This window comes from Procambarus clarkii, chromosome 77, assembly GCF_040958095.1.
Source record: "Procambarus clarkii isolate CNS0578487 chromosome 77, FALCON_Pclarkii_2.0, whole genome shotgun sequence".
Lineage (NCBI taxonomy): Eukaryota > Metazoa > Arthropoda > Malacostraca > Decapoda > Cambaridae > Procambarus > Procambarus clarkii.
This window is the reverse complement of record NC_091226.1, coordinates 1,215,196-1,231,648: the sequence shown is the minus strand read 5'-3', so window position 1 is coordinate 1,231,648 and position 16,453 is coordinate 1,215,196. Positions and strand designations below refer to the sequence as shown.

At 40.1% G+C, this 16,453-nt stretch overlaps 1 protein-coding gene across 1 annotated transcript; it reads left to right on the top strand.

Moving 5' to 3' along the window:
• The first annotated feature begins 14,992 nt into the window (after positions 1–14,992).
• Positions 14,993–15,541, top strand: LOC138357288 (ubiquitin conjugation factor E4 A-like). Its single transcript, XM_069313970.1, has one exon. The coding sequence runs from the start codon at positions 14,993–14,995 to the stop codon at positions 15,539–15,541; it is 549 nt and encodes a 182-aa protein (XP_069170071.1).
• The last annotated feature ends 912 nt before the right edge of the window (positions 15,542–16,453 follow it).

Genomic DNA, 16,453 nt, shown 5'->3' with positions numbered 1-16,453 from the left:
TGATGCAGTTTGAACTGCAGAAAGCCTATTGCCCAATACGAGGCACCTCCTATTTATAACCACCCAATCCCACTCATATACATTTCCAATCCATGTTTGAAACAATCGAGGGACCCCACTTCAACCAAGTTAAGCTGTAATTTTAGATGAAGAGTCCCAAAAACGTGACCAAAAACAAAATATTTTGACCTACATATCACACACAAGAAATCGTCGTCCCTTCACTTTCTAGTGTGTGGTCTGGTGGTCGTGTTGGTCGATTGGTTAAGGGATCCTGTACTCAAGCAGAGTGCTCTTAGCAGTAAGGGTTCGAGTCACTTTTGGGGTGTGAGTTTTCAGTTGCATATAGTCCTGGGACCATTCAAATTAAAGTCACCCATGACATAAATACTGTTAGATCTAGATGCTCTAGATATTTCATCTCATAGATGCTTTGCTTCCATTCTGTCTAAATTTGGTGGCCTATGTATAACTCCTAATATACTAATATTTGCTTTTTCGTTTAATTCTATCCAAATAGTTTCTGTGTTTGGCTCAGAATTGATTACCTCTTTGAGACTACATTTCAAATTGTCCCTAACGTATATCGCTACTCCCCCTCCTCGTCTAATACATCTATCTGTGTGAAATAGTTTAAATCCATTTATTTGATATTCAGCTAATTGTTCTCAATTTTCTACATTCATCCACGTTTCGGTAAGCGCGATAATATCTATTTTTTTCTGTGCCGAAAAGAGCATTTTATTTCTTTATTTTATTTCTTAGACTTCTACAGTTAGTGTAATATACCCTAAGTGAGTTAAAAAAATAGAACATAAGAACAAAGGTAACTGCAGAAGGCCTATTGGCCCATACGAGGCAGCTCCTATTCTATAACCACCCAATCCCACTCATATACTTGTCCAACCCGTGCTTGAAACAATCGAGGGACCCCACCTCCACAATGTTACGCGGCAATTGGTTCCACAAATCAACAACCCTGTTACTGAACCAGTATTTACCCAAGTCTTTCCTAAATCTAAACTTATCCAATTTATACCCATTGTTTCGTGTTCTGTCCTGTGTTGATACTTTTAATACCCTACCAATATCCCCCCGGTTATGTCCATTCATCCATTTGTAAACCTCTATCATGTCACCCCTAACTCTTCGCCTTTCCAGTGAATGCAACTTAAGCTTTGTTAATCTTTCTTCATATGAAAGATTTCTAATTTGGGGAATTAACTTAGTCATCCTACGCTGGACACGTTCAAGTGAATTTATATCCATTCTATAATATGGCGACCAAAACTGAACTGCATAATCTAAATGGGGCCTAACTAGAGCAAGATATAGCTTGAGAACCACACCAGGTGTCTTGTTACTAACGCTGCGATTAATAAATCCAAGTGTCCGATTTGCCTTATGACGAACATTTATGCATTGATCCTTTTGTTTTAAATTCTTACTAATCATAACTCCCAGATCCCTTTCGCAATCCGACTTCGCAATCACAACACCATCTAGCTCGTATCTTGTAACTCTATCATCATTACCTAACCTCAGAATTTTACATTTATCAGCATTAAACTGCATCTGCCAATCCTTTGACCATTTCAAAACCCTATCTAGATCAACTTGAAGTGATAGTGAGTCCTCCTCCGAATTAATTTCCCTACCGATTTTCGTATCATCGGCAAATTTGCAAATGTTGCTACTCAAACCTGAATCTAAATCATTTATATATATTATAAACAACAGAGGTCCCAGGACAGAGCCTTGAGGCACTCCACTTACAACATTTTCCCACTCTGACTTGATTCCATTTATACTAACTCTCTGTTTCCTTTGGTATAGCCATGCCCTAATCCAGCTTTATATAGCACCCCCAATACCATGAGACTCTATCTTTTTAATCAGTCTTTCATGTGGCACTGTATCAAAAGCTTTGCTAAAGTCAAGGTATACAACATCGCAATCCTTACCACTATCAACTGCCTCAACAATGCTAGAATAAAAAGATAACAAATTTGTTAAACATGAATGGCCATTTATAAAACCATGTTGCGACTCAATTATTAATTTATGTTTTTCAAGATGAAGACGAATTTTATTTGCTCTTATAGATTCGAGTAACTTTCCCACAATAGACGTTAGGCTAATTGGTCGATAGTTAGACGCAAGTGATCTATCTCCTTTCTTAAAAACTGGTATCACATTAGCAACTTTCCAAAACTCTGGCACTCTGCCTGACTCTATTGATTTATTAAATATGGTTGACAGTGGGTCACAAAGCTCCTCTTTGCATTCTTTAAGCACCCTGGCAAACACTTCATCCGGCCCTGGGGATTTGTTTGGTTTGAGTTTTACTATTTGTTTAAGAACATCCTCCCTGGTATCTGCTAAACTCGTCAACCTGTCCTCGTCCCCACCCACATAGACTTGTTCGGCTGAAGGCATATTGTTAAGTTCCTCTTTAGTAAATACAGATACAAAATATTTATTAAAAATACTACTCATCTCTTCATCACTATCTGTTATTTGACCTGTCTCAGTTTTTAATGGACCTATCCTTTCCCTAGTCTTAGTATGATATAACTGAAAAAACCCTTTAGGATTTGTCTTTGCTTGCCCTGCTATGCGAACTTCATAGTTTCTTTTTGCTTTCCTTATCTCTTTTTTAACATTTCTAACCAGTTGTACGAATTCCTGTTCTAAAGTGACCTCCCCATTTTTAATTCTTTTGTACCAAGCTCTCTTTTTACCTATAAGGTTTTTCAAATTCTTTGTTATCCACTTTGGGTCATTAGTATTCGATCTATTCAATTTGTATGGTATACTACGTTCCTGTGCTTTGTTTAGAATATTCTTAAATAAGTTATATATTGAATCCACATCGAAATCCCCATTTAAGTCACCTATCACTGGGTTCATGTCTCGCTCCAAGACCGGCCCACACCCCATACCCAAGACTTTCCAATCAATTTGACCCAAAAAATTTCTTAGGCTATTAAAATCAGCTTTTCGAAAATCTGGCACTTTAACAGAATTTTCTCCTACTGGTCTATTCCATTCTATGCTAAATCTGATTTCTTTGTGATCACTGCTCCCTTGCTCACTCCCTATTTCGATGTCATTAATTTGCGTTTCCCTGTTAGTTAACACTAAATCTAAAATATTATTTTCCCGTGTTGGTTCCTTAATGTGTTGCGTAAGAAAGCAATCGTCAATTAATTCTAGAAAATCTTCTGCTTCACTATTCCCTGTTTTGTTCAACCAGTTTATTCCGCTAAAATTAAAGTCACCCATGACATAAATACTGTTAGATCTAGATGCTCTAGATATTTCATCCCATAGATGCTTTGCTTCCATTCTGTCTAAATTTGGTGGCCTATATATTACTCCTATTATAATATTATTAGCTTTTTCGTTTAATTCAATCCAAATAGTTTCTGTGTGTGGCTCTGTTTTGATTCCCTCTTTGAGACTACATTTCAAATTGTCCCTAACATATATGGCTACTCCACCTCCTCGTCTAATATATCTATCTGTGTGAAATAGTTTAAATCCATATATTTGATATTCAGCTAATAGTTCTCTATTTTCTACATTCATCCACGTTTCGGTAAGTGCAATAATATCTATTTTTTCTGTGCAGACAAGAGCATTTAATTCGTTAATTTTATTTCTTAGACTTCTACTGTTAGTGTAATATACCCTAAGTGAATTGTTATTTTGCGGACCTTCTCTTTCCCTGATCGTTTTGCCAATTCCTTTCTCCCACAAACACATACTTTTATTACCTCCTTCCTCCAAATCAATTCCCATACCTCTATCTACTAACAGTTTAAACCCAAACAAACACCTCTAACCACTTCTTCTAACGAGTTCGCAACAGCAACAACCCCAGCTCTCGATAGATGCACCCCATCACGAGCATACATTTTATTTCTTCCATAGAAGTGTTCCCAGTTGTCTATGAAAGATATTGCATTTGATTTGCAATATCTTTCCAGCCGGCAATTGACACCAAGTGCCCTCGATATCCATTCATTTCCCACTCCCTTTCTTGGAAGAATGCCACATATGATCGGGATTCCTCCCTTGCTCCTAACTAACTCTATGGCTGTTTTATACCTCTGAATCAGTTCCTCACTCCTAACTCGACCAACATCATTTCCTCCCACGCTAATGCAAATAATGGGATTGTTCCCATTACCAGCCATAATATCATTCATGTTGTTTATAATATCACCAATGCCAGCTCCGGGATAGCAAACCCTTAACCTGTTCCCCCTATCTCTAGCACAAAACGTTCTATCCAAATACCTTATCTGGGAATCTCCCACAACTAATGTTTGCTTAGGTACTTCCTTTACTTTCTGAGGGGCCTGCGCTTCCTTTCTCTTCGTTGCTTTCCCTTTTGCGCGATCCACAGTCTCTCCACAGCACTCGTCCTCCAAAACGTCAAATGAATTTGAAGTTGCTATGGCGTTTGAAGGCGGCTTTATCAAAGTCTTCTTAAGGCCCCTGTCTTTCGCAACTCTCCAAGACGAGGTCCCTTTACTGCTGGTCTCCTCCTTCGTTACTTCTCGTTGTTTTTTAAGCTGACGCACCTCCTCCCGCAGAGAGTCCAACTCTGTCCTCAGGGCTCCCACTAGAGTCACCAGGTCCTTCACTACAACTTCCATATTGCTATGATAATATAACAACACTCAGGAGCTCCGGTTAACACAACCTCTCACTGTGACTTCACCTGACCGACTGGTATTTGTGGTATTTGAAGCTCATGGTATTTGTGGAACCAATTACCACGTAACTTGGTGGAGGTGGGGTCCCTTGATTGTTTCAAGCATGGGTTGGACATGTATATGGGTGGGATTGGGTGGTTATAAAGAGGAGCTGCCACGTATGGGCCAATGGTCCTTCTGCAGTTGCCTTTGTTCTTATGTTCTTATGTATTGGGGGTGCTATATTAAGTTGGATTAGGGCATGGCTATTCCAAAGGAAACAGAGAGTTAGTATAAATGGGGTTAAGTCAGATTGGGATAATGTCGTTAGTTGAGTACCTCAGGGCTCTGTCCTGGGACCTCTGTTGTTTATATTATATATAAATGATTTAGATTCAGGTTTGAGTAGCAACATCTGCAAATTTGCAGATGATACCAAAATCGGTAGGGAAATCAACACCAAAGAAGACTCACTATCACTTCAAGTTGCTCTAGATAGGGTTTTGAAATGGACAAAGGATTGGCAGATGCAGTTTAATGCTGATAAATGTAAAGTTCTGAGGTAAGGTAATGATGATAGGGTTACAAGATACGAGCTAGATGGTGTTGAGATTGCGAAGTCGAATTGTGAAAGGGATCTGGGAGTTATGATTAGTAAGAATTTAAAACAAAAGGATCAATGAATAAATGTTCGTAATAAGGAAAATCGGACACTTGGATTTATTAATCGCAGCGTTAGTAACAAGACACCTGGTGTGGTTCTCAAGCTATATCTTGCTCTAGTTAGGCCCCATTTAGATTATGCAGTTCAGTTTTGGTCGCCATATTATAGAATGGATATAAATTCACTTGAACGTGTCCAGCGTAGTATGACTAAGTTAATTCCCCAAATTAGAAATCTTTCATATGAAGAAAGATTAACAAAGCTTAAGTTGCATTCACTGGAAAGGCGAAGAGTTAGGGGTGACATGATAGAGGTTTACAAGTGGGTGAATGGACATAACAAAGGGGATATTAATAGGGTATTAAAAGTATCAACACAAGACAGAACACGAAACAATGGGTATAAATTGGATAAGTTTAGATTTAGGAAAGACTTGGGTAAATACTGGTTCAGTAACAGGGTTGTTGATTTTTGGAACCAATTACCGCGTAACGTGCTGTAGGTGGGGTCCCTCGATTGTTTCAAGCGCGGGTTGGACAAGTATATGAGTGGGATTGGGTGGTTATAAATAGGAGCTGCCTCGTATGGGCCAATAGGCCTTCTGCAGTTGCCTTTGTTCTTATGTTCTTAAGTTCGCACCCCTATACGCAGGTGTCTTTAGTAGCAAAGCTAACTACACACAGTGACACCACATGAATATTTAACTGTCACTCAACTGTCAACTTAACTGTCTTTAAAAGATTAAATTGCTTTAACCGAAATTGAACCATCGTCAAGCTGGTGTCCGTGCACCTCACTCAGGCCCTCACCTCTCCTCTACCCTCTACAACTATATATTACCTCATAGTTGTCTTGATCAGTACGGGAGACATCTCCCGTCACGCAGTGTGCAGTCGCACCTCCACAGATCTCCAGTATCATCTATTGATACTGAAAATGGCTCAAAAGGGCCACCACTTATGGGCTATTCATGCCCAAGCCACCTTTTTGGTGGCTTAATCTTCTCTCTCTCTCTCTCTCTCTCTCTCTCTCTCTCTCTCTCTCTCTCTCTCTCTCTCTTGATCAGTTATTCACCCTTGTGGTTGGGCATTAGAACATTTCTTTATTACTTGTCGGTTCTGAGACAATGGATACTATCAAATATTCTCCCATGGATCGCGATATTTCTTTTCCAAAACTCCCACAATTTCTCATATCTATGGTTTGGAACTTCCCTTCATTAAATGATCCATACGAAATTCTAAGAACATAAGAGCAGTAAAATTGTCAGGGGAAAATCTTCATAATTTTATTACGAATGAGAGAGGTTTAGTGAGTTTATTTGAGAGTAAAATCCAGCTTGGAGTTTTATGGATCTTAACTCTCTCCACGCATACGACGATGTTGGTTAGGATAACAGGACAATGGGAGGACGTTATCTGGGAAATTATTAATCTAGCAAATACCTGGGCGACAAACAACAACTTAAATTTTGCCTCACTCGAGTCTACTGCCTTGAAATCCTGGGTACTCGCCATGTTCTGCGACGATGAAGCCTGCCCCAACCCGCACCTGTGGCTGGAACTGCTGCATTTGATCGGGATGTGGCCAGAGACGTACCTTCAGGATGCCGCCTCGGGTATGCAGGCAGCTGCAGGGTTGGTCAACACTATTCACTACATAACTCTGGACCATCTGATGTCCGGTTACTTACATGCGAGTCTCTTTAATCCTCTCAAGAGTGTGTTAGATAGCCTTAATAAATGGGGACACCTAGATGGTGTCGCTGCTGCAGCTGTGGATTAGGTAAGGAAACTTAAGATTGGAACAGAGGCATACTTTTTCAACCATCTGGTCCACCTTTTAAAGCAAATGGTGGAGGCTACTCTAGCGGAATATCGAGCTGGAATAAACAAAATGTGCTCCTGTATTGAAGGGAATTTATGCACGTTCAACGAAATTTTGCATATCTATAAGATGTTGGTTGACACAACTCCCACAGCCTATGGGGTTCCCGGACATGCTCAAGTCGCTGCAGAGTTCCTGGTTACTCTCACAGACTCTGCAGTTACAGTGTGCTCTGCATTACAGCTCAAGGATAGTAAACGTTCCAAGTATTCCAAAGAACTCGTCGCTGATTTAGGTGATATTTACCAAAAAATATATGTAGAGGAAAGATTTATATATGTTTTCCAGATTCTAAAACGTGACCATGCACAGCAGTTCTCTCACCTTAGTAAACAGACAACAGATTTCTGCTTTTTCCATTATTTGTCAGTATCGCGTCAGGAATCCTTGGAAGCAGTCCCTGAGGAGTTTGTAGACAGCGTGACGCAGGTGGTGATGGAGGCGCCGGTGTTGCTGCTGTCGTCCAAGATGGTGATAGACGAGTCGATGCTGGTCCGCTTACTGCTGGAGTCAGCCTCCGACCCCTTCACGTGCCACCCTCTTGTCCACGGCTCCTTCAGTCGTCTGCCCCACCTCCAGGCTGACATTCTGGCCTGGAAAAACACTCGCAGGGCTCTGCCACAATGAGTGTACATTTACGTCAACCACAATATGATAATTTATGGCAACAATGACACGCAATTTCGGCAACAGAGATAGCTGCAGGAAATTTGATTAAGACCAAACCACACGGATGGAGAAGCGCCTCCAACTTTGCCGCTTTTGCATCGTGTGAGTTAAGGTTTCGTCATCATTATTTTTTTTTTTTTTGAGATATATACAAGAGTTGTTACATTCTTGTACAGCCACTAGTACGCGTAGCGTTTCGGGCAAGTCCTTAATCCTATGGTCCCTGGAATACGATCCCCTGCCGCGAAGAATCGTTTTTTCATCCAAGTACACATTTTACTGTTGCGTTAAACAGAGGCTACAGTTAAGAATTTGCGCCCAGTAAATCCTCCCCGGCCAGGATACGAACCCATGACATAGCGCTCGCGGAACGCCAGGCGAGTGTCTTACCACTACACCACGGAGACTGCAAATGATTATATGTTATATACTCACGCATTTTTTATACTGTAAATGTAATGACTTTAATCAATAAAACATGAAATGGACAACCCACAGATTACCTTATTTAACCTATTTAACACAAACTTATGAATATTCAAGTGAAGAAATGTGAAAAAGTATGTGTGAGAAGTATGATTTGATTTATGAAACTTGTGTCGTTGAATTGCTTCAAATGCAGGATAGACATAATTTCTTCTTAAAAAGATGTAATTCGGAATTCCTACTTTATTGTCCTAAACCAAAGCATTGTTCTGCATGTTGTTACAAAACTGTTAGAACTCAGATCCCTGATCGATTGGTAGAGATTAACCCACACAAAAGGTGGCAAGGGAATTAATAACCCGTTTGGGTAGGTACGCTCTCTGAAGCCATTACCATTATCAATAGCAGATACTAATATGTCAATATCAATTGCTTATACTGGAGAGCTGTAGATGGATGGGATCTTCATGGTCGCTTGCAATTTATGGCCCGCAGGATGCAGTTTTGTGCAAAGCAACGCTTTATATCTGAACAGAGGAATCTCGGTTGCTCTGTTCATTATTTCATGGGGTGGCCGTGGACATATAAAACAAATACCTTTGCTTTGCAGATATTTGTTGAAATTGAATATTTATTGATGCAGTTTGAACTGCAGAAAGCCTATTGCCCAATACGAGGCACCTCCTATTTATAACCACCCAATCCCACTCATATACATTTCCAATCCATGTTTGAAACAATCGAGGGACCCCACCTCAACCAAGTTAAGCTGTAATTTTAGATGAAGAGTCCCAAAAACGTGACCAAAAACAAAATATTTTGACCTACATATCACACACAAGAAATCGTCGTCCCTTCACTTTCTAGTGTGTGGTCTGGTGGTCGTGTTGGTCGATTGGTTAAGGGATCCTGTACTCAAGCAGAGTGCTCTTAGCAGTAAGGGTTCGAGTCACTTTTGGGGTGTGAGTTTTCAGTTGCATATAGTCCTGGGACCATTCAAATTAAAGTCACCCATGACATAAATACTGTTACATAAGAACATAAGAACAAAGGTAACTGCAGAAGGCCTATTGGCCCATACGAGGCAGCTCCTATCTATAACCACCCAATCCCACTCATATACTTGTCCAACCCGCGCTTGAAACAATCGAGGGACCCCACCTCCACCACGTTACGTGGCAATTGGTTCCACAAATCAACAACCCTGTTACTGAACATAAGAACATAAGAACAAAGGTAACTGCAGAAGGCCTATTGGCCCATACGAGGCAGCTCCTATTCTATAACCACCCAATCCCACTCATATACTTGTCCAACCCGTGCTTGAAACAATCGAGGGACCCCACCTCCACAATGTTACGCGGCAATTGGTTCCACAAATCAACAACCCTGTTACTGAACCAGTATTTACCCAAGTCTTTCCTAAATCTAAACTTATCCAATTTATATCCATTGTTTCGTGTTCTGTCCTGTGTTGATACTTTTAATACCCTATTAATATCCCCCCGGTTTTGTCCATTCATCCACTTGTAAACCTCTATCATGTCACCCCTAACTCTTCGCCTTTCCAGTGAATGCAACTTAAGCTTTGTTAATCTTTCTTCATATGAAAGATTTCTAATTTGGGGAATTAACTTAGTCATCCTACGCTGGACACGTTCAAGTGAATTTATATCCATTCTATAATATGGCGACCAAAACTGAACTGCATAATCTAAATGGGGCCTAACTAGAGCAAGATATAGCTTGAGAACCACACCAGGTGTCTTGTTACTAACGCTGCGATTAATAAATCCAAGTGTCCGATTTGCCTTATTACGAACATTTATGCATTGATCCTTTTGTTTTAAATTCTTACTAATCATAACTCCCAGATCCCTTTCGCAATCCGACTTCGCAATCACAACACCATCTAGCTCGTATCTTGTAACACTATCATCATTACCTAACCTCAGAACTTTACATTTATCAGCATTAAACTGCATCTGCCAATCCTTTGACCATTTCAAAACCCTATCTAGATCAACTTGAAGTGATAGTGAGTCCTCCTCCGAATTAATTTCCCTACCGATTTTCGTATCATCGGCAAATTTGCAAATGTTGCTACTCAAACCTGAATCTAAATCATTTATATATATTATAAACAACAGAGGTCCCAGGACAGAGCCTTGAGGCACTCCACTTACAACATTTTCCCACTCTGACTTGATTCCATTTATACTAACTCTCTGTTTCCTTTGGTATAGCCATGCCCTAATCCAGCTTAATATAGCACCCCCAATACCATGAGACTCTATTTTTTTAATCAGTCTTTCATGTGGCACTGTATCAAAAGCTTTGCTAAAGTCAAGGTATACAACATCGCAATCCTTACCACTATCAACTGCCTCAACAATGCTAGAATAAAAAGATAACAAATTTGTTAAACATGAACGGCCATTTATAAAACCATGTTGCGACTCAATTATTAATTTATGTTTTTCAAGATGAAGACGAATTTTATTTGCTATTATAGATTCGAGTAACTTTCCCACAATAGACGTTAGGCTAATTGGTCGATAGTTAGACGCAAGTGATCTATCTCCTTTCTTAAAAACTGGTATCACATTAGCAACTTTCCAAAACTCTGGCACTCTGCCTGACTCTATTGATTTATTAAATATGGTTGACAGTGGGTCACAAAGCTCCTCTTTGCATTCTTTAAGCACCCTGGCAAACACTTCATCCGGCCCTGGGGATTTGTTTGGTTTGAGTTTTACTATTTGTTTAAGAACATCCTCCCTGGTAACTGCTAAACTCGTCAACCTGTCCTCGTCCCCAAAGGACAGGTTAGATCTAGATGCTCTAGATATTTCATCTCATAGATGCTTTGCTTCCATTCTGTCTAAATTTGGTGGCCTATGTATAACTCCTAATATACTAATATTTGCTTTTTCGTTTAATTCTATCCAAATAGTTTCTGTGTTTGGCTCAGAATTGATTCCCTCTTTGAGACTACATTTCAAATTGTCCCTAACGTATATCGCTACTCCCCCTCCTCGTCTAATACATCTATCTGTGTGAAATAGTTTAAATCCATTTATTTGATATTCAGCTAATTGTTCTCAATTTTCTACATTCATCCACGTTTCGGTAAGCGCGATAATATCTATTTTTTTCTGTGCCGAAAAGAGCATTTAATTTCTTTATTTTATTTCTTAGACTTCTACAGTTAGTGTAATATACCCTAAGTGAGTTAAAAAAATAGAAGCTCATGGTATTTGTGGAACCAATTACCACGTAACTTGGTGGAGGTGGGGTCCCTTGATTGTTTCAAGCATGGGTTGGACATGTATATGAGTGGGATTGGGTGGTTATAAAGAGGAGCTGCCACGTATGGGCCAATGGTCCTTCTGCAGTTGCCTTTGTTCTTATGTTCTTATGTATTGGGGGTGCTATATTAAGTTGGAATAGGGCATGGCTATTCCAAAGGAAACAGAGAGTTAGTATAAATGGGGTTAAGTCAGATTGGGATAATGTCGTTAGTTGAGTACCTCAGGGCTCTGTCCTGGGACCTCTGTTGTTTATATTATATATAAATGATTTAGATTCAGGTTTGAGTAGCAACATCTGCAAATTTGCAGATGATACCAAAATCGGTAGGGAAATCAACACCAAAGAAGACTCACTATCACTTCAAGTTGCTCTAGATAGGGTTTTGAAGTGGACAAAGGATTAAGAACATAAGAACATAAGAACAAAGGTAACTGCAGAAGGCCTATTGGCCCATACGAGGCAGCTCCTATTCTATAACCACCCAATCCCACTCATATACTTGTCCAACCCGTGCTTGAAACAATCGAGGGACCCCACCTCCACAATGTTACGCGGCAATTGGTTCCACAAATCAACAACCCTGTTACTGAACCAGTATTTACCCAAGTCTTTCCTAAATCTAAACTTATCCAATTTATATCCATTGTTTCGTGTTCTGTCCTGTGTTGATACTTTTAATACCCTATTAATATCCCCCCGGTTATGTCCATTCATCCACTTGTAAACCTCTATCATGTCACCCCTAACTCTTCGCCTTTCCAGTGAATGCAACTTAAGCTTTGTTAATCTTTCTTCATATGAAAGATTTCTAATTTGGGGAATTAACTTAGTCATCCTACGCTGGACACGTTCAAGTGAATTTATGTCCATTCTATAAGAATGGACATAAATGGACATTCTTTGCTTAAAGAATGCAAAGAGGAGCTTTGTGACCCACTGTCAACCATATTTAATAAATCAATAGAGTCAGGCAGAGTGCCAGAGTTTTGGAAAGTTGCTAATGTGATACCAGTTTTTAAGAAAGGAGATAGATCACTTGCGTCTAACTATCGACCAATTAGCCTAACGTCTATTGTGGGAAAGTTACTCGAATCTATAATAGCAAATAAAATTCGTCTTCATCTTGAAAAACATAAATTAATAATTGAGTCGCAACATGGTTTTATAAATGGCCGTTCATGTTTAACAAATTTGTTATCTTTTTATTCTAGCATTGTTGAGGCAGTTGATAGTGGTAAGGATTGCGATGTTGTATACCTTGACTTTAGCAAAGCTTTTTGATTGGCAGATGCAGTTTAATGCTGATAAATGTAAAGTTCTGAGGTAAGGTAATGATGATAGGGTTACAAGATACGAGCTAGATGGTGTTGAGATTGCGAAGTCGAATTGTGAAAGGGATCTGGGAGTTATGATTAGTAAGAATTTAAAACAAAAGGATCAATGAATAAATGTTCGTAATAAGGAAAATCGGACACTTGGATTTATTAATCGCAGCGTTAGTAACAAGACACCTGGTGTGGTTCTCAAGCTATATCTTGCTCTAGTTAGGCCCCATTTAGATTATGCAGTTCAGTTTTGGTCGCCATATTATAGAATGGATATAAATTCACTTGAACGTGTCCAGCGTAGTATGACATACAATTCCCCAAATTAGAAATCTTTCATATGAAGAAAGATTAACAAAGCTTAAGTTGCATTCACTGGAAAGGCGAAGAGTTAGGGGTGACATGATAGAGGTTTACAAGTGGGTGAATGGACATAACAAAGGGGATATTAATAGGGTATTAAAAGTATCAACACAAGACAGAACACGAAACAATGGGTATAAATTGGATAAGTTTAGATTTAGGAAAGACTTGGGTAAATACTGGTTCAGTAACAGGGTTGTTGATTTTTGGAACCAATTACCGCGTAACGTGCTGTAGGTGGGGTCCCTCGATTGTTTCAAGCGCGGGTTGGACAAGTATATGAGTGGGATTGGGTGGTTATAAATAGGAGCTGCCTCGTATGGGCCAATAGGCCTTCTGCAGTTGCCTTTGTTCTTATGTTCTTAAGTTCGCACCCCTATACGCAGGTGTCTTTAGTAGCAAAGCTAACTACACACAGTGATACCACATGAATATTTAACTGTCACTCTAAAAGATTAAATTGCTTTAACCGAAATTGAACCATCGTCAAGCTGGTGTCCGTGCACCTCACTCAGGCCCTCACCTCTCCTCTACCCTCTACAACTATATATTACCTCAGTTGTCTTGATCAGTACGGGAGACATCTCCCGTCACGCAGTGTGCAGTCGCACCTCCACAGATCTCCAGTATCATCTATTGATACTGAAAATGGCTCAAAAGGGCCACCACTTATGGGCTATTCATGCCCAAGCCACCTTTTGGGTGGCTTAATCTTCTCTCTCTCTCTCTCTCTCTCTTGATCAGTTATTCACCCTTGTGGTTGGGCATTAGAACATTTCTTTATTACTTGTCGGTTCTGAGACAATGGATACTATCAAATATTCTCCCATGGATCGCGATATTTCTTTTCCAAAACTCCCACAATTTCTCATATCTATGGTTTGGAACTTCCCTTCATTAAATGATCCATACGAAATTCTAAGAACATAAGAGCAGTAAAATTGTCAGGGGAAAATCTTCATAATTTTATTACGAATGAGAGAGGTTTAGTGAGTTTATTTGAGAGTAAAATCCAGCTTGGAGTTTTATGGATCTTAACTCTCTCCACGCATACGACGATGTTGGTTAGGATAACAGGACAATGGGAGGACGTTATCTGTGAAATTATTAATCTAGCAAATACCTGGGCGACAAACAACAACTTAAATTTTGCCTCACTCGAGTCTACTGCCTTGAAATCCTGGGTACTCGCCATGTTCTGCGACGATGAAGCCTGCCCCAACCCGCACCTGTGGCTGGAACTGCTGCATTTGATCGGGATGTGGCCAGAGACGTACCTTCAGGATGCCGCCTCGGGTATGCAGGCAGCTGCAGGGTTGGTCAACACTATTCACTACATAACTCTGGACCATCTGATGTCCGGTTACTTACATGCGAGTCTCTTTAATCCTCTCAAGAGTGTGTTAGATAGCCTTAATAAATGGGGACACCTAGATGGTGTCGCTGCTGCAGCTGTGGATTAGGTAAGGAAACTTAAGATTGGAACAGAGGCATACTTTTTCAACCATCTGGTCCACCTTTTAAAGCAAATGGTGGAGGCTACTCTAGCGGAATATCGAGCTGGAATAAACAAAATGTGCTCCTGTATTGAAGGGAATTTATGCACGTTCAACGAAATTTTGCATATCTATAAGATGTTGGTTGACACAACTCCCACAGCCTATGGGGTTCCCGGACATGCTCAAGTCGCTGCAGAGTTCCTGGTTACTCTCACAGACTCTGCAGTTACAGTGTGCTCTGCATTACAGCTCAAGGATAGTAAACGTTCCAAAGAACTCGTCGCTGATTTAGGTGATATTTACCAAAAAATATCTGTAGAGGAAAGATTTATATATGTTTTCCAGATTCTAAAACGTGACTATGCACAGCAGTTCTCTCACCTTAGTAAACAGACAACAGATTTCTGCTTTTTCCATTATTTGTCAGTATCGCGTCAGGAATCCTTGGAAGCAGTCCCTGAGGAGTTTGTAGACAGCGTGACGCAGGTGGTGATGGAGGCGCCGGTGTTGCTGCTGTCGTCCAAGATGGTGATAGACGAGTCGATGCTGGTCCGCTTACTGCTGGAGTCAGCCTCCGACCCCTTCACGTGCCACCCTCTTGTCCACGGCTCCTTCAGTCGTCTGCCCCACCTCCAGGCTGACATTCTGGCCAGGAAAAACACTCGCAGGGCTCTGCCACAATGAGTGTACATTTACGTCAACCACAATATGATAATTTATGGCAACAATGACACTTGCAATTTCGGCAACAGAGATAGCTGCAGGAAATTTGATTAAGACCAAACCACACGGATGGAGAAGCGCCTCCAACTTTGCCGCTTCTGCATCGTGTGAGTTAAGGTTTCGTCATCATTATTTTTTTTTTTTTGAGATATATACAAGAGTTGTTACATTCTTGTACAGCCACTAGTACGCGTAGCGTTTCGGGCAAGTCCTTAATCCTATGGTCCCTGGAATACGATCCCCTGCCGCGAAGAATCGTTTTTTCATCCAAGTACACATTTTACTGTTGCGTTAAACAGAGGCTACAGTTAAGAATTTGCGCCCAGTAAATCCTCCCCGGCCAGGATACGAACCCATGACATAGCGCTCGCGGAACGCCAGGCGAGTGTCTTACCACTACACCACGGAGACTGCAAATGATTATATGTTATATACTCACGCATTTTTTATACTGTAAATGTAATGACTTTAATCAATAAAACATGAAATGGACAACCCACAGATTACCTTATTTAACCTATTTAACACAAACTTATGAATATTCAAGTGAAGAAATGTGAAAAAGTATGTGTGAGAAGTATGATTTGATTTATGAAACTTGTGTCGTTGAATTGCTTCAAATGCAGGATAGACATAATTTCTTCTTAAAAAGATGTAATTCGGAATTCCTACTTTATTGTCCTAAACCAAAGCATTGTTCTGCATGTTGTTACAAAACTGTTAGAACTCAGGTCCCTGATTGATTGGTAGAGATTAACCCACACAAAAGGTGGCAAGGGAATTAATAACCCGTTTGGGTAGGTACGCTCTCTGAAGCCATTACCATTATCAATAGCAGATACTAATATGTCAATATCAATTGCTTATACTGGA

Coding starts and splice junctions, on each gene's coding strand:
- LOC138357288 (XM_069313970.1), top strand. CDS start 14,993: ATGTTGGTTGACACAACTCCCACAGCCTATGGGGTTCCCGGACATGCT.